This window comes from Anguilla rostrata, chromosome 12 (genome assembly GCF_018555375.3).
Source record: "Anguilla rostrata isolate EN2019 chromosome 12, ASM1855537v3, whole genome shotgun sequence".
In the NCBI taxonomy this organism is placed as follows: Eukaryota; Metazoa; Chordata; class Actinopteri; order Anguilliformes; family Anguillidae; genus Anguilla; species Anguilla rostrata.
This window is the reverse complement of record NC_057944.1, coordinates 9,812,255-9,838,613: the sequence shown is the minus strand read 5'-3', so window position 1 is coordinate 9,838,613 and position 26,359 is coordinate 9,812,255. Positions and strand designations below refer to the sequence as shown.

The 26,359-nt window shown below is 51.8% G+C and overlaps 1 protein-coding gene across 1 annotated transcript in view; it reads right to left on the bottom strand.

The window, feature by feature from the left end:
* Positions 1 to 25,799, bottom strand: part of atm (ATM serine/threonine kinase) — a 37,960-nt gene extending 12,161 nt beyond the window's left edge. Inside the window, exons 1-45 of the mRNA XM_064303269.1 lie at positions 25,654 to 25,799; positions 25,121 to 25,260; positions 24,890 to 25,011; positions 24,567 to 24,712; positions 24,304 to 24,468; positions 23,864 to 24,029; positions 23,101 to 23,339; positions 22,535 to 22,704; positions 21,905 to 22,068; positions 21,407 to 21,784; positions 20,940 to 21,152; positions 20,656 to 20,754; positions 20,017 to 20,251; positions 19,757 to 19,888; positions 19,110 to 19,421; positions 18,371 to 18,563; positions 17,894 to 18,087; positions 17,207 to 17,289; positions 16,556 to 16,717; positions 16,040 to 16,115; positions 15,768 to 15,898; positions 15,363 to 15,480; positions 14,762 to 14,932; positions 13,986 to 14,143; positions 13,291 to 13,534; positions 12,942 to 13,063; positions 12,523 to 12,649; positions 11,660 to 11,859; positions 10,733 to 10,907; positions 10,466 to 10,630; positions 9,338 to 9,470; positions 8,591 to 8,686; positions 8,311 to 8,482; positions 7,307 to 7,448; positions 6,889 to 7,068; positions 6,176 to 6,353; positions 5,745 to 5,850; positions 5,313 to 5,471; positions 3,871 to 3,979; positions 2,743 to 2,831; positions 2,110 to 2,212; positions 1,874 to 2,022; positions 1,659 to 1,763; positions 1,066 to 1,185; positions 161 to 395 (exon numbers count right to left, since the gene is read on the bottom strand). Coding sequence (XP_064159339.1) covers positions 161 to 395; positions 1,066 to 1,185; positions 1,659 to 1,763; positions 1,874 to 2,022; positions 2,110 to 2,212; positions 2,743 to 2,831; positions 3,871 to 3,979; positions 5,313 to 5,471; positions 5,745 to 5,850; positions 6,176 to 6,353; positions 6,889 to 7,068; positions 7,307 to 7,448; positions 8,311 to 8,482; positions 8,591 to 8,686; positions 9,338 to 9,470; positions 10,466 to 10,630; positions 10,733 to 10,907; positions 11,660 to 11,859; positions 12,523 to 12,649; positions 12,942 to 13,063; positions 13,291 to 13,534; positions 13,986 to 14,143; positions 14,762 to 14,932; positions 15,363 to 15,480; positions 15,768 to 15,898; positions 16,040 to 16,115; positions 16,556 to 16,717; positions 17,207 to 17,289; positions 17,894 to 18,087; positions 18,371 to 18,563; positions 19,110 to 19,421; positions 19,757 to 19,888; positions 20,017 to 20,251; positions 20,656 to 20,754; positions 20,940 to 21,152; positions 21,407 to 21,784; positions 21,905 to 22,068; positions 22,535 to 22,704; positions 23,101 to 23,339; positions 23,864 to 24,029; positions 24,304 to 24,468; positions 24,567 to 24,712; positions 24,890 to 25,011; positions 25,121 to 25,192 — 7,008 coding nt within the window. The 5' untranslated portion in view covers positions 25,193 to 25,260; positions 25,654 to 25,799. The remainder of the gene's footprint in view (positions 1 to 160; positions 396 to 1,065; positions 1,186 to 1,658; positions 1,764 to 1,873; positions 2,023 to 2,109; positions 2,213 to 2,742; positions 2,832 to 3,870; positions 3,980 to 5,312; positions 5,472 to 5,744; positions 5,851 to 6,175; positions 6,354 to 6,888; positions 7,069 to 7,306; positions 7,449 to 8,310; positions 8,483 to 8,590; positions 8,687 to 9,337; positions 9,471 to 10,465; positions 10,631 to 10,732; positions 10,908 to 11,659; positions 11,860 to 12,522; positions 12,650 to 12,941; positions 13,064 to 13,290; positions 13,535 to 13,985; positions 14,144 to 14,761; positions 14,933 to 15,362; positions 15,481 to 15,767; positions 15,899 to 16,039; positions 16,116 to 16,555; positions 16,718 to 17,206; positions 17,290 to 17,893; positions 18,088 to 18,370; positions 18,564 to 19,109; positions 19,422 to 19,756; positions 19,889 to 20,016; positions 20,252 to 20,655; positions 20,755 to 20,939; positions 21,153 to 21,406; positions 21,785 to 21,904; positions 22,069 to 22,534; positions 22,705 to 23,100; positions 23,340 to 23,863; positions 24,030 to 24,303; positions 24,469 to 24,566; positions 24,713 to 24,889; positions 25,012 to 25,120; positions 25,261 to 25,653) is intronic.
* Positions 25,800 to 26,359: the final 560 nt, after the last annotated feature.

The following is a 26,359-nucleotide window of genomic DNA, read 5'->3' as shown; positions in this document are numbered from 1 at the left end:
GACTTGGGGGAGTTTGGGGACTGGTCAGTGGATGTGGGGGAGTTTGGAGGACGGTCAGTGATTGGGAGTTTGGACAGTCAGTATTTGGAGGAGTGTGTGGACCGGTCAGCGGAGGTTTCGGTTGCGAGCGGCCCCCCCGGCGGACCCCCGCCGCCCTCACCTGGGTGCGCCCGGCGGCGCGGGCGAGCCTGCAGAGCTCTAGCAGGTGGTAGGCGAGGGCGGCGCGGAGGCCCTCCCTCCGGCCGGCGTCCCGCTCGCGCAGCACCAGCGTCTCCTGCGCCGCCGTGCGGAGCGCCAGGACCGGCTCCAGCAGGCCGAAGTCGCTGTCGGCCAGGAGCTCCGAGTGCCGCCGCCAGCGCCCCAGCATCTCCGCCACGCCCAGCTCCGTCAGCCCGCTGAGGGGGAAACCAGACGCGCCGCTGAGAAATCAGACCCGGGGGGCAGGGAGGAGCCAGAGATATTTGGCTCACAGTCGCCCCCTGGAGGTGGAACCTGATATTTATCGGGTGGCGTATCTCTATATCAGTGGTTCTCAAACTCGGTCCGGGGGGACCACTGTGTGTGCTGGTTTTCATTCCAACCTCAACGGCAATCCCAGAATTTTAACAAGCTGTTCATTTTTCTTAATTAGGTGCTTTTCATGTTTTTGAGCTGGGGTCTCTCCAGTCTTATCCAGAAAGGGCCAGTGTGGGTGCACACGCCTGATTCTACTAATCAACCACTAGAGTCTTTGCTAAGTACAGTGATTAGTAGAATCCGGTATGTGCACCCACACTGGCCCTATTAGCACCTAATTAAGAAAAATCAACAGCTTGTTAAAATTCTGGGATTGCAGTTGAGGTGGAATGAAAACCAGCACACACAGTGGTCCCCAAGGACCTAATTTGAGAACCACTGATATGGAGATATGCCACCCAATGAATATCAGGTTCCACCTCCAGGTGGCGACTATGAGCACTAAAACTGGGTTAAACAGAGTAGAATGAATCGGGGTCAATGGCAGTTCCCCACTAATAATATTCAACAAACGAGTCTATTACAGGAACCCCCTTTTATTAGACTGACCTGCAGCAGAGTTCTCCCACGCTCTCCAGCTCGCTGATCCTCTGCAGGTCACACAGAGCTGGATACAGAGAGGAGACGGCCTCCAGACTGTCCCTGCACAGAGCCTCCACCTCAGAGACCCTGCAAACACACACATACACACACGCACACACACACACACACACACACACACAAGCACACAAGCACACACACACACACACACGCACACGCACACGCACACGCACACGCACGCACACACACACATACACACACACGCACACACATGCACACGCACACACACACACACACACACACACACAAGCACGCACCCACATGCGCATACACACACACACGCACGCACGCACGCACGCACACACGCAAGCACGCACACCAAACACACACACACACACACACACACACACAAATCACACGCAAATACCACCACACAAACACAAATGCACACGCACATACATTGACACATATACACACGGATACACACATACAGACACAATAACACACATGCAGTCAGGGATTCAGGGCTGTGTACTGTATGAGTTGTGGTGCAGACGGTGAATGGTTGGCGCTCATTCGTAATCGGTAAAGCTCTGGCCTACCTGGAGTTTCTCAGCGTTTGGCTGAACGCGGAGAACTCTTTATCCCTCAAAGCCTGAAGGGCGTAGAACACCGACTCGTTAAAGCCTGGGTCCGCTTTCTCACTCCTGAAAACCAACACGGACAAACCAAACGCGCGTCCTGTTACGCTCAGACCCAACGCTTCGACAGAACGGTCAACCTCCCTCCCAAATGCACGCGCACACGCCCTCCTCACCTGTCGGACAGGTGGCAGTCCCACTGCGTGTTCCTCCAGGCCGCCTGGAACTGCAGCTCCCTAAGCTCCGCCCCCCAGTCCGCCCCCTCGCTCTCCAGCCCCCGCAGGTACGTCACCAAGGTGCCGCACAGCCCGAAATTCTGCAGGGCCTGTAAGGGGGGGGGGGGTCACAGTCAGAGACCACAAACCTCCCCTGCCTTCCCCCCCCCCGACATCACAACCACACCCGAGGTTACCTCCACGATCCCCACTTGTCGTGTGACGTCCGGGAGACTGGTGTGAAGGTCATAGGTCGCCAGGGCCTTCCCCCACTGAGCCTCATGTTCATACGTCCTGATCCTGCCAAGCACAGAACACGCTTCCAATTTAACCCTTTGGAGAGCAGGTTTTTGGAATCTTTTTCAACATTCTAAGTCAGTGTTCTAGAACGCCATTGCTTTCAATTATCAGTAGCGATTGTTACATCAGCATTATAATGTGTATACAGTATCACAATGATCTTCAGTAATCTACACATCTATATTAAAAACTATATATCAGGGATCTCCTGGCCCATCTGGATCTCCAGAGCTGGAGGGCTGCAGCATTTGCACGTTCTTGGGATTTCCTTTGAATCAGCATTTAATTTAGGCCTTTTAAACAAGGTGTGTGACCATTAGCCAATCAATGATTTCAATGAAATGCACACCAATAACCAGCAGACAATGCGGCCCCCCCAGGACTGGACACCGCGGCTCCCCAGGACTAGAGTTTGAGATATTTGCCCTACCTGCCACCACTTGCAAAAAGAGTCACCAAAAATTCCATTTTAAAGGGCCACACACTAAGGAAGGTTTGACAGTGATACTACACAATTTTTTAAACGTTACCTGGTCAGAGGACTGGCCATCTTGGCTCCCGCACACCCATACAGACTGTCTGGCTCTCCAATGCTCCTGTACACCTCAATCAGCAGGTCCTGAGGGAAAGCAGTAGAGAAACACTGCATGAGCTGAAGGCTTGTGTTAAGCTCAGACACACTGTAGAGCGATGTACTGCCACCTGCAGTCAGGTGATGCATTGCACCGTTACAGCCGGCTTTGGGTCTGTACAGAGCTGTAATGCGGAGTCGGGCCGCAAGCTAAGGGTGAGATGTTAGGCTAAGTGAGAGATGTTAGGCTAAGAGTGAGATGTTTGGTAACAACTGAGATGTTTGATTACGACTGAGATGTTAGGCTAAGTGAGAGATGTTAGGCTAAGAGTGAGATGTTTGGTAACAACTGAGATGTTTGGTTACGACTGAGATGTTAGGCTAAGTGAGAGATTTTAGGCTAAGTGAGAGATGTTAGGCTAAGAGTGAGATGTTAGGCTAAGAGTGAGATGTTTGGTAACAACTGAGATGTTTGGTTACGACTGAGATGTTAGGCTAAGTGACAGATGTTAGGCTAAGTGAGAGATGTTAGGCTAAGAGTGAGATGTTTGGTAACAACTGAGATGTTTGGTTACGACTGAGATGTTAGGCTAAGTGAGAGATGTTAGGCTAAGAGTGAGATGTTTGGTAACAACTGAGATGTTTGGTTACGACTGAGATGTTAGGCTAAGTGAGAGATGTTAGGCTAAGAGTGAGATGTTTGGTTACGACTGAGATGTTTGGTTACGACTGAGATGTTAGGCTAAGAGTGAGATGTTAGGCTAATGGTAAGATGTTACGCTAAGTGCAAGTTGTTAGGTTAAGAGTGAGATGTTAGGCTAAGGGTGAGATGTTTGGTTACGACTGAGATGTTTGGTTACGACTGAGATGTTAGCCTAAGAGTGAGATGTTAGGCTAAGTGTGAGATGTTAGGCTAATGGTAAGATGTTACGCTAAGTGCAAGTTGTTAAGAGTGAGATGTTAGGTTAAGAGTGAGATGTTAGGCTAAGAGTGAGATGTTAGGCTGAGGGTGAGATGTTAGGCTGTAGTGTGTTTGACTGCCCTGGCTGAAGGATTAGAGGTGTAATGCAGAGTCGGGTGGCTCCACCTGTAGGCTGATGCCTGTGTCCTCCCCACCGTTCTCCGTGAGCCCGGCGATGGCGAAGTTCTGGCTGCCGTCGTCAAACAGTATCCTGCGGGACGTCCTGGACTGAGACCTGAAGAAACACACAGAAATCAGGGGCCCAAGCTAATCCGCTCTCCTCAAACACAAAAGAAGGAACAAAAAGTTTTCCTTTCCATTGCTGTTGCAGTGGTTTTCGAATCATGTTAAATGCACCTTCTGTAAGCTGCTTTGGCTAATTGTCTGTTACATATCTATATTGTGAATTGGAACAGGCCTTTTCCAGCACAGATAAATCTGTTGCGTGTACCCAAGCAAATATGTGAGTGACAAGGCCGAAGATAAGGAAGTTGGTACAGTACCACAGAGGTACGCGCCAGGAGAACGCAAAGGCAGACAAAACCTTTAATCAATGACGTGTTCATCATGGGACAGCAGTGTAGCACAGTGGGAAAGGAACTCGGCTCGTAACCAGAAAGTCGCAGGTTCGATTCCCGGGTAGAACACTGCCGTTGTACCCTTGACCTGTGTTGCTTCGGTATATATCCAGCAGTGTAAATGGATATGGATACAATGTATGGATAAATGGACACAATGTCAAATGCTATGTAAAAAGGTTGTGTAAGTCACTCTAGATAAGAGCGTCTGCTAAATGCCTGTGATGTAATAATAATTTAATCGTTATCATTAGGAGAGTTAAATTAACCCTGGCCCAATAATGGGGAGCAGCAAAGACCCTTTTCATGCCAGGAAAAACCCTGAAGGAGCTCAAACTTTAATGGTATTCCTGACTTAAATGAAGGCCAACCTGAGTTAATTATCAAATGTGTATAAACTTAAAAGCCTCTTGAGAAAGAGCTTAAATCGCGAAGGAAAGCGTGGGGTGCGCATGAAACCGAACTGTGGAATCCGTGGAGTCAGCTGCGTGCGACACAGCGATGATATTTCAGCTCACAACCCCACGACTGAAGATTCCACCAGATGGGTGGAGCTCATCTTTGGAGAGGACGCGAGCAAAGTGCATAAACCATCTAGGAATGCAGGTATTTCACCTTCCAGCCCCAGCCCCAGCCTCAAAATATTAGGAGTAAAGAATGTTCTGGAAATAACTCATTGTGCTATTGTGCTGTCCAATCCAAACACAACGTGCCACTGACCAGCCAATCAGAGAAGACTATACAGTGTTAGAACAAAGTGTAAAAGAATTCTCAAACACTGAACGCGGGGACCTCCTGATTAAATAAGCTCAAGATAAAGAGGAATTCCTCTCTTTGTCCCGGTTATGAAACCCTGACACCTAAAGCAAACACGAAATACACAGCTAATACGACACACACGCCGCTACACCTCAGCCTGACCTTCGGCACGGTGCAAGTGGGGTTTCGCGACGCTAAACGAGGGTAGGCCCCGCCTCCTCCAGGCCTCACCTGCGGCTGTCCTCCAGGGTGGACCTGCGCCTGTCCACGTGGATCTCGGCGTAGAGCAGCGCGGTGAAGTGGGCGGAGCAGGTCTCGGCGGCCCGGGCCACCTCCAGGTAGTTCAGCTCCAGCCAGAAGTTTGAGTCGCAGACGGTCCCCTGGGAGGAGCTACTGCCGCAGACAAAATGATTGATTGGCGGACTGATCGGCTGATTGGCTGTTTGACTGTTTTATTGATTGAAAGCTGAGGCGTGCACATGGCACACGGCATCAGGAGAGAGCGCGTTGGGGGACCAAATCACCACAAATCCTTAAATGAGCACAGCCAAGCGTTCTACAGCTCCTCTGACCCAATCTGGGTGTTTTTCCTATAGAGAGCGAGCTCATTTTTGTATTTGTGTCTGGTTTTTTTAGTTGTTTTGCACACGGGGACCAGCTGACCTGCCAGGCGGTGATCTCGGCTGGTGTCTCAGGTAGTCGATGACCGCCAGCATCGTGCGCAGGGAGATCTTGTCCACTGGGCCCTGGTTCGCAAAATCTGTCTCTCCTGTGGAAGGGTAAAATGCATTTTTAATATCCATCTGAGGAAAAAGGAAGAGTAGAAAGGGTAGCAGGCGGGGTGAGAGTTCAGGAGAAAAGGGGGGGGGGTGACAGTGTCAGCAACTGGGGGAGAGGAGGGAGGTGCACAGGGGTCAGAGATCAGGGAAGAGGAAGGAGGTGTTCAGGGTCAAAGGTCAGGGATGAAGAAGGAAACAGGCAGGGTGGGCGGTCAGGGAGGAGGAAGGAGGCAGGGTCTGAGGAGCAGGAGGAAGGAGCTGGGCAGGGTGAGGGGTCAGGGAGGAGGAAGGAGGCAGGGTCAGAGGTCAGCTGACCAGAGTCGGGGAGGAGGGGCGTGGTGGAGCGGCTGGAGGAGGAGGAGCTGCGGGCGCAGCAGGTGAAGAAGTCTCCGATGCGATTGGACAGCAGGGTCCTCCAGGAGCCATCCGTGTCCCGCAGCAGGATGTTGTGGACGAAGAGGGGCAGAGCTTTCTGGCAGAAGTCCGTCTTCACCTGTGTGCGCAATACACCAGCCAATGAGCAGTTCCAGTGTTAAACCACAGCTGAACCACAAACAAAAGTGTGGAAGTTCATTCAGTAATATGTATTAACCACAAAAACTACATTTTTTGTAACAAAAATGTGCATTTACAACATTACATTACATTACAGGCATTTGGCAGACGCTCTTATCCAGAGCGACGTACAACAAAGTGTATAACCATAACCAGGAACAAGTATGACGAAACCCCTAGAGAGAAGTACCGGTCCAAGTGCAGGGAACAACCGCATAGTTCAACTTGGACCCTGAAGGTTAAACTGATTAACACTAACAACGAGAACGGCAACAACGCAGTCTATGGAAAAAATACAAGTAGTCGTTAAGACAGTTAATGCACCTAAGTCACCTACGAAACAGCTGCCTAGTTACAACCCTAAGCTTACAGCAAACATATATGTAAGGTCCTTACCTGTACAGATACAGGGAGAGATGGACCCTTACCATGCATAGATACCTGTACAGGGGTCGTGAGAGAGGGGCCTTTACCTGGCACAGGGGTCGGGACAGCAGTAGAGCCTCGCTCTGCACCCCCCCGCTGTCCAGCAGCGCCAGACACAGTCTCCTCAGCCAGTCGCTGTGCTGCCCCTGCTGGGGGTCCCACAGAGCCGGGCTCTCCAGCTGCGCCCGGGAGTCCGAGCTGGCCTCCGGCACTCTCACCTCCACAGCCTGACAAACGGCAATAAGAACAGAAACCCTCACCCGCAAGGCCAACCTGCAGCCCGAAGGCTGGCATTACAGTCAGGAAATAAGCAGATCATGAATGTATTATTCATCAAACAAACAGAAAAAAAAAAAGAATTATGTCACATAAATGCAATTCATCATCAAGGGTCACAACAGTCATACTCAAAGAGAATGGGAAGCAAAAAATAAATAAAAAGAAAAATAAAGAAAGGAGACAGACCTTCTTCTTGGCTGATCTGAAGGGGCAGAAGTAGACCAGCATGGGGTCCTTACTGTCTTTGTACGCCGCCCAAAACTCAAGCCCGGTCTGAGTGGCCAGGATGTCCCTCAGACACTGAGCAGCTGCCTGTCTCACTTCGATGCTACAGCACAAACACAAGAAAGGGGGGAGAGGGAGAAAGGAAAAACAAGAGGGGCATTAATAGCTTCAATTCATTTTTTAACAGTCATGAATCATTTCATTGAACAACCTTTATCACCCATTTAACCTCTAGTGGCAAGGAGAACAAAGGGAGGTCATGTTCACAGCAGAAAGGAAGAGGAAGTCACACCGGAGCTGCAGATTCTGGAGGGAGCGTGAGACGGGTGCGAGGGGCGTGGCCCAAATGCCGAGAGAGAGGCGAGCTTCCTGCACGCCGCAGAACCAGCAGTGGGGCATCCTGCTTATCGATGCCAAGTGGCCAACAGCAGGCTGCGTCACTGCAGCTCACTTCCTCGTCTCGTTGTGAGACGTTGCTCACTAGCGCCAGTGCGGCTGGCTCCAGTATAGGTGTTTCAGCCACCCGTTTTAATAAGTAAGTCAATGGCAACAATGTGGTGAAAATACGAAGCCAATAATTTTTTTCCACGAGAAAAAGTAGTCGCAATAGGTGTTTTTTCCTTGTCTAATGTCTCCCCATATGCCGATTTGTTCAGTTATTGTGCTATTTGGACAAGACGGCAATATTTTGTGGACAAATCAGGGACAGTTTGCATCACTACCGAATCACTGTATCCGATGCGCTTAGTGGACGACCGGACTTCATGTCCCTACTGCGCTGTCTCAGGCTCCACTTTGTACAACATGGCGGCGCTCACAAACTACACTTCCCAGGCTTCAAAACCCTTTTCACAAAGCCAATGAGAGAGTCAATGGGTGACGTCACTGTGACTTTGTTCATATTTTTCTACAGTCTACGGTCAATGCACACCACTGTGAGTCACCGTGCGTTCTGCTAGCCTTACCGGTGGTGGGTGAGCGCGCTGTTCATGTAGGTAAACAGGGTGAAGGCCCACCGCAGCTCGATGTCCACAAAGAGGTCGGAGGCGCGGGCAGTAACCCGATCCTTCCCATGGGGCAATGCAATGGTGGAGAGGTCCAGCGGCCCCAGCTCTCCCAGGCAGCTCCCAGCAGCCTCTGCGGAACACCGCCGCACACACCGCCCGAGGGTTAGAGGCGCCGTTTGATTCGCAAGCGGCCGCCACCAATCGCTTACCAGCCTGTGACCCGGCCCACCACACATACCCAGGATATCCGCCCCTCCCGGGTGATTGACAGCCAGCTTGCAGAGCTGCAGGAGGCTGAGGACCAGCTTCACCAGCACACTGTCTGCAGGGTCCGCTGCAGCGCGGAGAGAGATACAGAGTCAGAGTCTGGCACAAGAACACACACAGACACACAAACACACAGACACACAAACACAGAGACACACACACACACACACACAAACACAGAGACACACACAGACACACAAACACAGAGACACACAGGCACACACAAACACACAGACACACAAACACAGAGACACACACACACACACACACACACACGTACGCATACACGCAAGCACATATATGGGCATACACAACTGTACACACAAACATGCAAATATGTAAACACATTCACAGACATGTAGCCCCACCCTCACCCTCACCCCCACCCCCACCCTGACACTCCTGGAGCAGGCTCCAGCACCCCCACTCTCACCCCTACCCTGACACTCCTGGAGCAGGCTCCAGCACCCCACCCTCACCCCACCCTGACACTCCCGGAGCAGGCTCCAGCACCCCCACTCTCACCCCACCCTGACACTCCTGGAGCAGGCTCCAGCACCCCCACTCTCACCCCCACCCTGACACTCCTGGAGCAGGCTCCAGTACCCCCACCCTCACCCCTACCCTGACACTCCTGGAGCAGGCTCCAGCACCCCCACTCTCACCCCCACCCTGACACTCCTGGAGCAGGCTCCAGCACCCCCACTCTCACCCCCACCCTGACACTCCTGGAGCAGGCTCCTGATCTGGCCCCTCTGGGTGCGCAGCAGTCTCCTCAGGTCCTTGAGCCCCTCCAGACGGGCCAGGGGGAGGGAGTCGCAGGATGACACTGACAGGAAGTACTCAATTTCCTGCGAGGACACACAGAGAGCATTATGAGATACAACTGCAATGAGCACTCCACTGCCTTCTACAGCAGGGCGAGTACTCTGACTGTTGGGGCTTTCACGTGTCTGACAGTGAGGAAACCTGTGTGGCCACAGAGAATTATGGGATAGCAGTGGGACATATGCCAAGGCCATTATATCACAAAAGAGACTACACGCTTTGCTTTCGCTTCTGTTTTAGCAGTGGAGTTTCAATCACTACTGAGTCACGTGAGGACAGCAGGAGTTCCAGTGATGAGATCAGTGGTGGAGACAGATTTTATTAAGTACTCTGAGTTTGATGTCTTGTTATGGTACAGAGTCTTTGATGTGGTTCTGTCCCATGAAGATGGTTTGGGATTTTAGAATATGGATGCTACATGACCCAAAGCAACCAGAGAAGACTGTAGGGGTGGTACAGGACACAGTGCAAACACAGGGAATTGTGGGATATGGATGCCATGGAACCCAATGCAGAGGACTGTGGGATATGCATGCTATGGAACCCAATGCAGAGGACTGTGGGATGTGAATGCTATGGAACCCAATGCAGAGGACTGTGGGATGTGGATGCTATGGAACTCAATGCAGAGGACTGTGGGATGTGAATGCTATGGAACCCAATGCAGAGGACTGTGGGATATGGATGCTATGGAACCCAGCACAGAGGACTGTGGGATATGGATGCTATGGAACTCAATGCAGAGGACTGTGGGATATGGATGCTATGGAACCCAGCACAGAGGACTGAGGGATATGCATGCTATGGAACCCAATGCAGAGGACTGTGGGATATGGATGCTATGGAACTCAATGCAGAGGACTGTGGGATGTGAATGCTGTGGAACCCAATGCAGAGGACTGTGGGATATGGATGCTATGGAACCCAGCACAGATGACTGTGGGATATGGATGCTATGGAACTCAATGTAGAAAAGAATGTGTTAGGGTTAGGTTAGGGATGCTACAGCAGGTGTTACCTGTCGGAGGGTGAATTCCCCAGTGCTGTATTTGAGCGCGTGCTGTGCTTCTCGCAGCTGTCGGAAGGCGGGGCGATCTGGGAGGGGCTCCAGCAGCTGGATGGCCCTCCTCAGGTGCTCGTTGTCCTTATTCTCCATAATCAGGAACTTCAGCAATCTGAGCACCTGCACACTCACACAGAACAGGAAATTCAGCAATCTGAGCACCTGCACGCTCACATAGAGTGCCATCATAACGTTAAAGACTGTGATGTCACAGCCCCTTACCTGCTCTGAGATGGCTGGCTGGTCGGTCACCTGTGTGGTGAGAGTTCCAACAATGACCTGCAGGTGGCACTCCAGAGCATCCTCACAGAACAGGACAGCTGTCCGGCACACGGATTCCAGCAGGTCCAGGCACAGCGAGAGGCTCCGGGTAGTGACCTCATCTAACTGGGCCGGGCTGGGTACAGGCAAGAGGAGGGACAGCACCGTTAGAATCTACCGTTAGATCACTGTAGCATCTTAACGAGAATCTACAGTTAGAGCACTGTAGAATATTAACCGTTATGTACCGTTACAGCACTGCAGCATCTTAACGAGAATCTACCGTTACATCACTGTGGCATCTTAACGAGAATCTACTGTTACAGCACTGCAGCATCTTAATGGGAATCAGCTGTTACAGTAGTGCAGCATCTTAGCGAGATTCTACCGTTACAACAATGTAGCATCTTGGCGAGATTCTACCATTACAACAATGTAGCATCTGAGCGAGAGTCTACTGTTTCAGCACTGCAGCATCTTTAATTTTTTAAATTTCATTTTATTTATTATACAAATGGATATAAGAAAAACTTTGGGCCTACTCAGCAAATTTACTGGTTTGCAGAGGGTTCCTGTCCTGCAGTGGTAAAGAATCTACCACCTCAGTACTGCAGCATCTTAAAAAGCGCAACACCGTCTTAACCAGTATCTACCATTACAGCACCATAGCATCTTAAACAAAATCCAGCATTAAAGTACTGCAGCAATATCAGAATCTGTCAGTTCGGCACCTTAAACATTGAACACGCAGAATCTATATAATGGAAACGTAGCATCTGAGCCACTGCGTAAAAGCATGGCTGCATAACGATACATCTTCCTCCTTAAAATTCTAGAGCGCTCGCAGGCTGACAGACAGACCCCGGACAGGAAGTGACCCGCGCGCACCTGCCGTTGATGTGGTGGATGAGCGTGTAGACGACGTCTCTCAGGACGAAGGCCCAGGCCCCGCCCAGCCCCTCCTTCACTTCGCGGAGGAGCAGGCCCACGAACAGGCGGTACACCAGCAGGATGCGGTGCCGCTCGTAAGCGTTGGTCGTCTCCGCCACCTTCTGGCAGACCGCCAGCAGGATCTTCTGGATGGAGATCTGACCCCAAACAAAGGGGGCGGGAACAACACACATCGCAGTCATCGCACGCTTCATACAAGGGTGGTCGCTGTGTCAAGATGAACAACCGAAACATTGCATTTATATCGCACTTTTCCAGACGCTCGAAGTGCTTGGCAGTGATGAGAGGGATCTGACCTCGCCCACTACCAATGTGTAGCACCCACCTGGATGATGCACGGCAGCCATCTTGCGCCAAAACCCGGACCACTCATTAGTTGAGGTGGAGAGGAGGAGAACTATTTTTGTTTAGCCAATTAAATCAGGGGATGATTAGGAGGCAGTTTGAGAGAGCCAGGTTGGGAATTTAACCAGGACATCGAGACCCCCCCTACTCTTTGCGATGAGTGTCATGGAGTCTTCAATGACCACAACCTCAGTTTAATGTCTCATCTCAAAGAAGGCATCTCCTACATCACAGTGTCCCCATCACTGCCCAGGGGCATTGGGGTTTAATCGACCAGGGGGAAGATTGTCCCCTGCTGGCCCACTGACAACACTTCCAGCAGCAACTTAGCTTTCCCAGGAGGTCTCCCATGCAAGTACTAACCAAGTCCATATGTGCTGAGCTTAGGCCATTCGGCAGGAGCGGGGCGCATGGACACCCATGTACCGTGAGAACGCGTTTCGGGCGGGACTCACCGGGGTCTTAGACAGGATGGCGACCAGAGACCTGCCGCTGCTGCCGTGGCACTTGCTGAGGTAGTCCAGCGTGGCTTTGATCACGTACGAACTGAAGTAAGGAGGGTTCGGGGCTGGATCCAGTTCCCTGAAAAACACATGCCATACATAAATCCAAAATGTAGCCCTAATTTTGCACTTCCGTGCATGCTGACAGTCATTGCTTGTTGCCAATCTGCAGTCCACCAATTGCATCGTACAGTCAGTGTGCTGGCAGGCACCATCCAGAAGGGTCAGTATTGTGCAGTAAAACAGGGACAAACTTTCATATGAAAACCCCCTCCCTCCCCCCCAATCGCTACACAAACCACACGCAGCCCTACCGGCAGCCAAAGCCACCCCTGGCGTGGCTAAGATTCCACACCTGACCCATTTCTTACCCTATAAACCTGCGCAGGTCTCCAGACTCCTCCCCCTCCTCCTGCCCCGCCCCTTCGTACAGCGTCATCAGCAGCTCCACCACGATGTCCGCCAGGTTACTCTTGATCAGGCTGTCAATTTGCTGAAGGAGGTCAAAGGTCAGCAAAAACGTTAAACGTCCAGAGCGAAACAGCAGAGAATTATGGGATTCACACTGCCTCACTCTCCCTCCCCCCCACCCCCCAACACCCCAAACCAGACTTTTCCAGAACAATATTTTCTTTTCTTAAATGCCCATTAGAAAAGGCAGCAGAGGCAGGCAGGGCAATCGGACCAATCGCGCGGCAGGTCTGAGGCTCCGCCCCTCACCTCCTTGCCCAGGCAGCTGCTGTCCTTGAGCAGGTCGTAGACCCGGTGGGCCTTCTCCCTCTGCTGGGCGGCGTGGCCGTCCTGCCCGGGCGGGGCGAAGTACGGCAGGATGTTGACGGTGATTTTGGGGAAGCAGTCGGCCAGCAGCTGCTTCCAGTCCTGCCCAAGCTCCGCCCCCACGACCCTCACCTGCTCAAAGTCGTCCAGGTACACCAGGTGAGGGACCAGGACGTGGTAGGAGGACCTGAGGGGCCAGCGTCACACGAAATGGAGGGGGGGGGGGGAACGCACACACAGTGACACCTTAGAGATCTTTCCACACAGATTCCGATTCCAGAATATTCCATTTTTCTGTGGGACTTTCTGAACACATCCACAAGTACAGATTTTAAAATTTTATTTACTCCACCTTTTTTTCAAAAAATGGACTACACAGAATACAGACCCAACAGGTGGTTATAAATTTTTTTTTTTTTAAATAAGAATGAACAGAGAAATAATTAGCAAATAAAAAAGCAACTGTCCCTAAAGAACCAAACATAAGGCGGTGAACATCAAGTAATTACTCAGCGTGAACTTCCGTACGCATCGTTCATCGTTACCTAAAAATAGAAATATATACAAATATGCATATTTGCACATACAACTCGTTTGAACGAATACATGTTTTTTTAAATACAGAAATTGGTACTCACCTGTAGAACTCGTGGAGGGAGGTGTGGTAGAGCAGCCCGTAGGGAAACGACCCCAGGCTGTAGTGACGCAGCCACTCAGTGACCAGGTAGTGCAGGTGAGAGTTCACGAAGCTCTCCCCGCTCCTGTAGCTCAGCGCTCTCGAGACGCTCTCCAGAACCTGCCGGAACGCAAGTCCAGTCTCACTCCAAACTTCTGAGCAGGTTTTTAAAACTACAACAATCCAGCAAACACTTGAGGTGGGGTTAGAGGCAGGGTTAGAGGCAGGGGTTGGAGGTATGGGGTAGAGGTGAGGGGTAGAGGCAGGACGAGAGGCGGGGTAGAGGCGGGGTCAGAGGCGGGCTTAGAGGAGAGGAGTAGAGGCAAAGGGTAGAGGCAGGGTTACAGGCTAGGGTAGAGGCGGGGTCAGAGGCAGGCTTAGAGGAGGGGTAGAGGCAAAGGGTAGAGGCAGGGTTAAGTGGGGTAGGGTTAGAGCGGGGCAGGGTTAGGAGGCAGGCTTAGAGGTAGAGGGGTAGAGGCAGAAGGGGAGAGGCAGGGTTAAGGTGGGTAGAGGCGGGGTCAGAGGCAGGCTTAGAGGAGAGGGGTAGAGGCAAAGGGTAGAGGCAGGGTTACAGGCTAGGGTAGAGGCGGGGTCAGAGGCGGGCTTAGAGGAGAGGGGTAGAGGCAAAGGGTAGAGGCAGGGTTACAGGCTAGGGTAGAGGCGGGGTCAGAGGCGGGCTTAGAGGAGAGGGGTAAAGGCGGAGTTAGAGGCGGAGCCGGGGCCTGGAGCTCCACTCGCCTTCTTGACCAGCTTCTCGTCGATCTTGTTCTCCCGGTAGGCCTGGAAGAGGGCGAACAGAGCCTGCTTCTCACACACGGGGCTGCTGCACAGCACCACGGCCAGGCCCTTCAGCAGCGTCGCTCGCCGGTTACGCGCCTCGTCCGGACGCTCCTCCGGCACGCCGCCGCTCTGCGGCACACCATCACACCTTCACTCACTCAACCGCCCATCTATCGCGGACAGCGTCGGGCTATGCACATTCAAGAGATTAGTGTGTGTCAGTCAGACGGACTGACATTAAGAGGTGAGTCAAGAGCTTATTTACGGTTTCAATTATACTTTTTTTGCTTTTTACTGCTCTGACTGAACCTGTTTACATGCTTTTGTAAATAGAAAGGTATTAAAATCAATATAATGTAATGTGACGTAATCCAACGTATAGACACATATTTAATTCATTGTGCCCAAGTTAGCCTGCAGGCCATCTTACTTTTTATTTGTAGTTTATTTGTATTGGAGCCAGTGGGAGAGGTTGGGGCCAATGGGAGAGGGTGGGGCCAGTGGGAGAAGGCGGGGCCAGTGGGAGAAGGCGGGGCCAATGGGGAAGGGCAGGTCTTACCTGGACCGTCATGCCATTCTGAGCCTCCAGGTAGACGTTCTCGAAGGCCTTCTGCTGAAGCTTCAGCGGAAGCATCCTCTTCCTCTCCGAGCCGTCCGGAGTCCACTCCAGGAAGAGCCTGTCGCCAAAACACATCCACATTCAGGGTCCCGCGCAGTGATTTTTATTTCCTTAGTCCACACTTACAGTTAAAATGAATACCGTTTTATTCACACTTCTTTGGCTTTGCTATTTACACATACTTCCATGGACTAGTGTGTTACATAGCTACTGCCTTTCAGCCAGCAGTGGGCATCAGGTGAAGGGTAAAGGGGGTCCTCAGCCACTGGATGCTCATTTTGGGGGGTCTCTCAGATGACGGTTAGATTTGGGCAGTCATCTGGGCGGGGCCCACGCGCAACCCACCTGTTGACCGTCATGGCAGCCAGCATGCGGACGTGGTGGTGGGCGTCGGCCAGGTGGGAGGGTAGAACGACGGACACGGGGAGCTCCTCCTCCCTCAGCGCGAGGACCGCCCACTTGCAGCGGGGGTCGGCCTATCGGGAGGGAGAGGAGAGGCAGGGCAGGGCAGCAAATCAGTGACAAAACTCACGAGGACAAAAGCAGTGCACCTTCAGGGACTCAAACCTGCAGCCCTGGTTTATTCAGCAATGCCACACAGGCCACAGCCGGCTCACCTCCAGCAGGGTCACCAAACACCTCACCAGACCCGCTCTCACAGACGCCGTACACTTGCCCGTCTTGGAAAGAATGCTGAGGAGAAAACAAGCCCAAAGAGTTCAATATTTAACCGAAAAAACTATTTTCAGGTCAAGATAAAACTTGTCATTCACTAAAAACATGACTCAAAGAGTCCGTTTCAATCTATAGTAAATGCGGCAACTGGCCTACTTTTTAAAATTTTGATGCCTACATGCTGTTTATTTAAGTCGGGTTGTTCATTACTCACATAACTACTACGCTAGTGGCTCCTGTGACATGTATTGAAATTATCATACCCTATCTCTCTGGATAGGAAAGACATAATGTCAGGAATCTCTAACCAGAAGAGAGCATTTTTCAGTGCATTTGAGTCCATACAGCTGGTTTCCAGAGCTTGAATTAGCTTCTTCAGCCTCTGTGGTGCTCCATGACGGGAGGTGGAAGAAGTGTACTGGGGTGAGATGAAGGGTGAGGTAAGCTGTGGTATTCACCAGAAGCCAGAGACGACCTTCAGCAAGGCCCCCTGCACGTCCCTCATGTCCTCGGCCTGGTTCTGGTTCTGGGCCCGGCCCAGACAGCGGATGCAGGGGAGCAGGCCCAGCAGCAGGGCAGCGCAGATCTCCTGGTCTTGCCGGTACAAGGAGCACAGATCCCTGTTGGCCGTGAGACGCAGCGACACTCAGTGGCATTCAGCACAAGGATCCCTGGGAAATGTAGTTTCTCACACAAACGGATGTTCAACTTTTTGTTCACAAAAATGAATGTTGAAAATGTTGTGTCACACACAAAGGTATATCCAAATGATATTGTTTGGGAAATGACATCCACACAATGGTGCAAGGGAAATGTAGTCATTTACATAATAGTGAAAAGGAAATGTAGTTTTAATTGGCATAAATGGTTTAGCCCAGTGGTGCCCAATCATGTGCCATGGGGGGACCAGAGCATGCAGGTTTTCATTCCAACCACTCACTACACCGGTGCCACCTTTGTAAGTTCCACAGAGAGCAACAGTGCCTCACTAAAATATGACCCCTAACTACGTCTGCAGACCAGAATCATTTAAGTTTTACGAGAGCTAGCGTTAGAGTATCTTGCGGCTGACACTAGTGACCGTCGGCACACGCGGACGCTGTTCTTACGCCAGAGGACCCAGGAGGGAGTCAAAATCTTCAGCCGTTAGAATCGTGTCTTCAGCAGGTAGGTTCTTCAACAGAGTCAGATACTAGAAATGGAAAAACAAACAGACCACACAGGTCACGTCAGCGTCCAATCACACGCCGGTCCCATTTAAACTGATAGAGGGTGCTTAACTGCCAGTGTTCATCACAGCTCATATTACATAAAATTTATATGTATATTTTTAAACAACTTAGAGAAACTAGATATATGGTTTAATATAAATGATTCACTGCAGTTGCCCTGCGATAGATAGGTGGCCTGTCCAGGATGTATTCCTGCCTCTTGCCCAATGCATGCTGGGATAGGCTCCAGCACTCCCAGCAACCCTGCTCAGGGTAAGCGGGTATAGATAATGGATGGGTGGATGGATTCACTCCAGTGGTCTAAAGTTGCATCCCTACTTTTCTCTATTGTAAAAGAATGGCTCTTCCCTCAGTATACTTATCTCTTCCAATGGCTTTAAGTACCTATGATTCAGATCTGCAGAAGTGGAACCATAGTGTACAATAACTAAGAATTCAAATAAATGTTAGTTAACATTATTTGTTCCTTAGGAACACAAAACATATCGATCAGTAAAGCTGTAAAGCCTTTTTTAATGCGCGGGGTTAACCCTTCCCATCATGCCGTGCTGCGCGCTCGCTCACCGTGTGGAGGTGCAGCGGGTTGGCGCGGTCGATCTGGTGGGGGAGCAGGAGCAGCCGCCTCCGGACCTCGGCGGGCCGGAAGGACAGGCCGTGGATGAACTCCGAGCGAGCGCACAGGCACAGGAACTCCAGAGCGGTCAGGAACGCCGTGTCCTGATTGGTCAGGAGCTTCGGAGCGAGCGTGCTCCTTACCCCTGCACAGGGCAACAGATGGCATGGCCGGATCAGAAACACATCTCCCGTAGAATCTGGCGGTATATTGGTAACCGTGCCCATCAGACCGGCACCATCACAGGCGGGCACGGTAACAGATGGGTACAGTCCCACACAGGCACATTCACAGACAGGCACATTCACAGACGAGTATGGTCACAGACAGGCACAGTCACAGACGAGTATGGTCACAGATGGGCAGTCACAGATGGGCACGGTCACAGACAAGCACAGTCACAGACGGGCACATTCACAGGCACGCACCTGTGCCATACTGGGCGTCGCTGCCGTCGGCGCTCTGCCACTTCTCTGCGTTCGCGCCGCTGTGCCCCTCGCCCCCGTCGTCGAAGAGGTCAAGGTCGTCCTGGCGATCGGCCTGCGTCTGCGGCTCCTCCCAGTCGTCATCCTTCTGGTCGTCCTCGGCAACCGCGGCGCCTGGCTTGCAGGAGTTTGTCAGCTGGGGATTAAACGCGATTCCCGCCAGATTCAGCCCCATCTCACAGAATCTCCCATGACACCGCGGTACCAGCAACCAGCTGCACCTCAAGTAATATCCGCCGATTCTACATCCGACAAGATTTAGCCTTTACCGGTCAACACTCTCCCCACTCTCACCATCTTCTACAGCTACACTCCGTTTCCAGCCTTTATCCAGATTTTTAAATCACATTTTGCGTCAGGTTTAAAGTTGTGTTTTTCAGCGGTCATGGGCAATCTAAGAGGCACTGCCCCAGGTCCAGTTGGCTCCACACGCAACAACTCAAGGCTTTTCATGAACACCCAGATGGCCTTTGAGAAGCACTCTGAAACATGATGAGGCACCGTTTAAAATGAGATGTAATCCGTGCATCTTATCATGACTCAGGGGACAAAATATCTTAATAGCATTGAGTGGAGCATAGGCGAGGAAGAGGAAAAGGAGAAATGTGAGGAAGAGGGTGCTCCGGTCAGAATAACATGTACACAGATGAACATATTAAGCTGTCAGCTCCACCCAACTCACCATCACTTTGCAGATTTCCGAGAGCTCGGTCAGCAGCAGCACTGGGAAAGGCAGGACTCTTGGGACCTGGGGGGGATAGCGGTAAACTGCACGGGTCCTGGGAAATACAGAAGTGGACTCTGGACATATGATGATGATGATGATGATGATGATGGGGACAGGATGGCGGCGAAGGCCCGGTCTAACCTTTGACCCCCTGCCGACGCAGTCCCTGCAGAGTTGCGTGACGTCCCTGAGCGTGGAAACGGTCGCCGTCTCCGCGGCCTTGCTCTTCGCCATGGAGACGAACTCGCTGATCAGCTGCGCCAAAGACTGCCGAAGACCAGTCACATCTTTCACATTAAACGCTGCTCAGGATTCAGGTGTTAAAGCAGGGCTGTCCAATCATATCCCAAAAAGGGCCGGTGTGGGTGAAGGTTTGTGTTATACCCCAGGACTACAACACCCGCTTCAACTAATTAACTAATTATGGTCTTCAACCAAGTCCCTGATAAGTAGAATCAGGTGCCTTAGTGCTGGGCTAGAACAAAAATATGCATCTTATCAGTCTTCAGAGAAGACTGGACACCGCCGTGTTGAACGTTTAAAAGGCAACACTAGGGGGCAGCACTGAGCAAAACTGAAACATGAGGTGCAGGTGAACCCACCTTGGCCTTCTGGAAGAGCGGGGACCTGTAAGACTCTTCTTCAGTGAGGAGACCGGTGCACAGGTACCCCGCCAAAACGCCGGTGAGGAGGGAGCAGCCTCGGACCAGGCAGTCTGGGGGCGTGGCCTGAGACTGGGGAGGGGGGCGGGGTGGGGGCGGGATGGAGGGGTCGCAGAGCAACAGAACACAACTTCATCAGCAGAGCGGTCTTACAAACGCCAATGGAATCAGGGAAATGTTTGTCTAGTCCTTACACTCACATCGGGGGAGTAGCAGTTGAGGAGGTGGTCGGCGACGGAGAGGAGGTGCTGCTCCACCCGTTCCCGGAGCGCGGGGACGGCGGTGGACTGAGCATCCTCCGGGCGCGTCGCGGCCCCGCCCAGGTCCGCCGCGGAGGCGGGGGGCTCTTCGTCGAAGGTGAACTGCAGGTACAGGCTCTCGATTTTGGACAGAGAATCCTCACCCTCTGAGGCCGGGGTGTTCGGGCTCCATGTGCTTCGGGGAGGAGAGATAAAGAGGGACAGACTTAAGAACTTCAGTACTCAGAACCTACCCCTAAATGACTTACGTTCTTCTGTTACATTTAATGTGTTTATGGACTCAATGTTGATATGCGTGTTTTATATTATAGGGGCGGCAGTGTAGTATAATGGGTAAGGAGCTGGACACTGCCGTTGTACCCTTGAGCAAGGCACTTAACCTGCATTACTCCAGTATATATCCAGCGGTATAAGTAGATGCTATGTAAATGCTGTGTACATTGAGTAATTGAGTTCAGTAAGTCCCTCTGGATAAGAGCGTCTGCTAATTGCCTGTAATTTAATATTATGTAGTGATTCTTTACTGGAATTCAGGATATGTGTCCCATTGATTCCATCTTGGTGAACGCTCTCCCTCACCTCTCTGCTGATTGGCCCTGGAGAAATAGCATGCCTGCCCTGCTGTCCTTCAGCATCAACGACACGAGGATTTTGGGAACCAGGAGATGTGGAAATTCCCTGTGAGGCAAGGCAGAAGCAAAACAATTACATCTACCTCCCCAGGAACAGCACAGTTATGATAAGAGATAAAAGGCTAGAGGATTCTTAAACATCGTCACATCAGAGAAACCTACTTATTATTCCTATTTTTATAATAATTAGTATTTTTATTAAGAAAAAACAGAAATGTGGTCATCACGGACGTGTCATGGGGTCTGCAGAGGACGAGGTGGGGTTTGGAGCTGTCCTCCATCTCCTCGCCTTGCTCGTTCATCAGCAGCCAGCTGACGATAGCCTCCTTCAGACAGGGAGCCCCGCCCCCTTCCGGCCCCGCCCCCAGGCTGTCACAGGCCAGGTCCAGAGCTTTGGGGACGGCGCATTTCAGCAGGAGCTGGGACAGGCACGTCACCGTGGCGCTGCATCCGCCCAAATCAGGAAAACAACAAGCAAACGAATAAACAATAGCAAAAATACTGTCAAAATAAAAGCGCTGTCGTGGGTCCCAGAAATTTTTGTTTTGAATTTAATTACTGAAACCAGCAGTGTAACCCATACACCCACTGGACCCTAGTTGGGGACCCACTCTCTAATCCTTATGACTTCTGGACCCCAGGTTGGGACCCCAAGCCCATACCCGCCCCGATGCCACCACATCATTACAGACGCTCACCAGGAAGGTTTGCAGGCAGAGCCGGTGAAGATCTTCCAGAACTCCCTGCCGACGGGCACCAGCGCCCCCTGGAGGAGGGCGCAGAGGAGGTCCAGGCTGAGGGCCTCGGTGTGGGGCGAGCCGAGGCCGCGCACGGTCAGGGCCCACAGCCGCGCCCACAGCTTGCCCAGCTCCGCCCCCTGGGAGGAGCCCGGGCGCGGACGCGGGCGCCGGGCCTGGCACCGCGCCAGGTCCCGCAGGCAGCGCAGGACGTACGGACCCCGCTCGCCCCGACGCTGCCCGGCCAGCAGCTGGCACAGTGCCGACAGCAGGGGCGCCAGCTCCGAGTCCCCCAGGGTGGACGGGTACCGGGACGCCAGGACCGACGTGATCTGCAGCCTGCGGGGGCGAGAGGAGACCCGTCAGCCGGGCCGGGTCACGAGACGGGAACAGGAAGCGGGACAGGGACTGGAAAGCGCAGTGTGATGCTGAACAGTAATGCTGTTTCGCGAGCCTCACCACGGTATGATGTCAAAGTCGTCCTGGTTCGGCTGCAGGTGGTCCCGGATCACGTCCCACCCCAGCTCGATGCGCCTGCGCTTGCTGGGGGTCCCCTGGGTGCTGTCCTGCAGCGCCCCCTTCAGGTGGGGCACGGTAACCTCATGCATGCCATTGCCAAAGAGCTGAAAACGAAAGGAAGAACAGCAGCCGTGACAAGGGTCTGTACCCAGCGTCCGAACAGGCCCCTGGAACAGACACCTAGAACAGGACCCTAAAACAGGCACCTGGAACAGGACCCTAAAACAGGCACCTGGAACAGGCCCCTGGAACAGACACTCATGACAAGCACCTAGGACAGACCCATGGAACCGGACCCGAAAACAGGCACCAGGAACAGACACCCGGAACAGGCACCTGGAACAGGACCCTGGGACGAGCCCCTGGAACAGACACCTGGAACAGGCACCTGGAACAGGCCTGATACAGGCACCTGGAAGAGACACCTGGAACAGGACTCTGGAACAGGCACCTGGAACAGACACCTGGAACAGGCACCTGGAAGAGACACCTGGAAGAGTGGTGACTCACACCCCCCACTCGCTCCCGCCACACAGAGTGGGCGAACAGGACCGCGCGGGCGGCTCTCACCTGGTGACAGATGTCGGCGGTCAGCTCGATCAGGTTCTCCTTCACCGCGATGTGCCGCAACCCGGTGACGTACTTCCCCCGGCTGCCGATCTGGCCGATCTCGCCCACCAGCGCGTCGTAAAGGCTGTACAGGAGGCCCTGCCACTTCGCCCAGTCCTCCGCATGGGCACCTGTGTGCCAGGCAAAAGCAGCGCGGGCACTGAAGGACTGGCAGCACGGGGGCAAAAATGCCTCAGCGAGATACAGAGTGAGAGGCTATTCGGCACATTTCATTAGATGAGAATACACAGTTAATGCTATAAATGCCATGCTACAGGGAGAGCACATTTAGAGAAGAACTCAAAACTCAGCACTAGACCCTACTACAGTCCAGACCCAGGCAAGGGGACCCCTGTTATTGAGAGCAAACCTGACAGAACCCCGGTTTTACAGCAGAACCCGGTTTTACAGCAGAACCCCGGTTTTACAGCAGAACCCCGGTTTTACAGCAGAACCCTGGTTTTACAGCAGAACCATGGTTTTACAGCAGAACCGTGGTTCTACAGCCCCCACCCCCCCATGCTCACCTGTGGCTTGCGTCTTGGCCCCCTTGGGGTGGTGCACGCGCACCTGCAGGTGGAAGAACTGCAGGATCTCCTCCTTGAGGGCGGGGCTGGGCCGGGTCTGGGCCCACACGCACAGCAGCGAGGGGAGGAGCTCCTCGCCGAGGCGACACGCCCGCGCCCGCCAGTTGGTGGCCGACGCCCGGAGGAACACGTTGAGGGCGGAGACCAGGTGCTCCAGCACGGCCAGGTGCTTCTCCTGCCTGTACGAGCCCCCCCGCAAAAAGAGAGAGAGGGGTCAGGCCGAGGAGCAATGGGCAAGGTCTGCCGGAGGGCTCATCGCGTTACTGTGGCAACCGTTATCACATGGTTATATATTTAACGCAACCGATAGCAGGGTTGGAGTCCAGTTCATTCAAATTCATTCCACTTCAACTCATAAATACATAAATGAATAGGTTCCTATCATGTTCTGCGTGGATTCTTCAATGGAGGGACTGAATTTCAATTGTTTTCCTCAACTGGCTGAATAATACTCTTTTCCGAAACTCTGCCATGCGCACAGTTGGAATGCAGTAATTCAGGTTGTGTGCTGTGTTGGAGCAAGAAGCTGAAGAGCGTGTGGGCGAGCCCGGTGCCACCTTCTTACCTGGCACTGCCCAGGGCTTTGGAGAAGAAGCTGAAGAGCGTGTGGGCCAGCCCAGTGCCACCCTCTTACCTGGCACTGCTCAGGGCTTTGGAGAAGAAGCTGAAGAGCATGTGGGCGAGCCCGGTGCCACCCTCTTACCTGGCACTGCCCAGGGCTTTGGAGAAGAAGCTGAAGAGCGTGTGGGCCAGCCCGTCGGTCTGCAGACAGCAGCCCTGGACCACGGCGTGGATGATCCGGCTGAGGAGGACGCGGTTGATGGCTCTGGAGAGGCCGTTGAAGAGTCCGCAATACAAATCCAGCAGCTCTGCACATCAAAGAAAATACAGGCACTCTAGAGGACTGTCTGCAGTCCCCACACAAGGCACAGGTGGCCTGTAAACAGGCTATGTCTCACATATTTTCCACTGAAACACCTGAATGTCTGCAGAGGCTGTGCTTAAGAACCTTGACACTAAAACAAGGGTTAGGATTCCCAGCCTCCTGGTTTTAAGTTTGATTCCTTAAACACAAGGCTACACTTGCGAAGAACTCCCATCAATAAATAAGCACGTTTATTGAACAATGTTAACAGTACTAACTGTGCCACTGCTGCTGGGTGATCTCACACCAGTACTTGCGGATGGATAGGACGTCTTTCAGCAGAATGCTGCTGTAGTCTTCCCCGTAGGCACTGGATGTGAAGGAACCGCCCAGTACGTCCACGATGTGCGCGAGAAGATCTCCGCATTTTAGCCTCGGACCTCCTGCAATAACGACAAAATACGTTTTTTTAATATACAGGCACCAATGCCTCTAGCAGGCAGGAATAGAGCGCAAAAACATGCGGGCGTCGCGCGCTTACGCTTGTTTGCGCAGCGGATGAAGTATTTGACCAGGCTGCTCAGCTCCTGCATCTTTTTGTGGCGGTTGGCCTGCGTGGAGGCTGACACGTTAGCCTTGCCCGACTGCAATAGCTCTGTCTCTTTCTGGAGGTACCGCTGCAGATACCTTCCAGAACAGAAAAAGAAAACTTTTCATATATTAAATGCACAAATGCAGCAAAGCTTTCTATGGCAAGATGTTAAACTGAGTCTGTCATCTGGGGACAAAACGCACATATAATGCGTAACTAAACCGAAGTGACACTGCATAAAAATCTGTAAATTGCATTGCGATATTATGTACCTAAATACAGTGTCCCATGTGAGCTGTTTTGATTGTCTGGACGCTCTGTTTCCTGACACGCGATCCAGTTCCTGCGCGGTTTCGGAGGAGCGGATGAGTCGTCTGAATCGATCCATCTCTTTCTGCAAGGTGAAGGAATGTATAGTATCTGCCGTTAGCACGTGCAGATTAAAACAACACATAAACATACTTTTGTTAGTTTTTTTCTACAGATCTGAGCATGGCGTGTACCTTCCTCTCCGTGGCCTTTTCATTTCCCAATCCACGGCAGCAAATAAACAGTTCGTCAAGTACCAGACTCATGATTGCACTGCAGGGCAAAGACTCCGCTCCGCCGCCCAACGCGCCAGCTATTTCACCTCACCAGATGTCTTCAAAACAAAATAGAGAGGCAAGACTAGGCCGTTTACGGTGCTTTGATTTTCATTCAAAGTCATACATAGCTTGGTTTCCAAGACACCTATAACGTTACTGTAACTTTACCCCAAAAAAAAAATCTTAACTAGCTGGATCTATACGGCTGACAAATCAAACAAGACAGCTTGTTTTCAATCATTCTTTATGGCTCAGTTAGATGGCCAGATATTGATAGGTGAGATATATAGATCTATATAGACCTACAGCGAATAACACTAGGGATGAAATGTAAGCAAAACGTAGTTGTACCAACAAGCTAACCCGTACAGGTTGAGGTCTAAAAACAATTCGATTAAGTTCAACCACTCTGACTGTTTGTTATTTGCATAAATTAACAGTTTACATACATTGTTTTGCGCTCCCTGTTGCAATTATTATACTTCAACAGCTGTCAGAATCACAGCATTTTCAAGCGCCACGAGAAAATCCAATTGAACCCGATTGTACTTCCTGTGACTGCAAACAACGCGTATTTCAAAATAAAAGTAATTTTAACGCGCTATACGCACCAGGGGCTTTAAACTCAGTCCTGGGGACCCAATGTGTATGCTTGTTTTGTCCCAACCATACTTGCAGCTCCTATGTAAATAATTAGGAGCTGTGGGAGCAGTGAATTGTTAGTAAGACACTGTCAACCGAAGGATCATTTACCCTCTTAGGGTCATATACTGTAAGCAGCACTACCACCCTGTATCAGTATCGTTCTCTGCTGAAGCTAAGGAGGTTATGCAGGGTAATGCTTGGATGGGAGGCCTCCCTGGGTAACTGTGTTGCTCTAGGAAGCGGTGCCGGTGGGTTTGTAGGAGTCCTCCACCACCCACCCCTGTCAGCATCCTGACTGTGAGATGGGATGTGATAAAATATATGTAATTGTGTCTAATTTATCACTGTTGTAATACTCCGTGACTTTTAATTTAGTAGAGGACTGGACTACGCGCTCGCCCGTGGTCGCCAGTTAAGAGGATTTTTTGAGGTTTCGGGTTTTAAAAAATATATATTGGGTAAGTTTCTGATAAAGTAAACATTGGAATTAATAGTAAACGAGAGATTCAA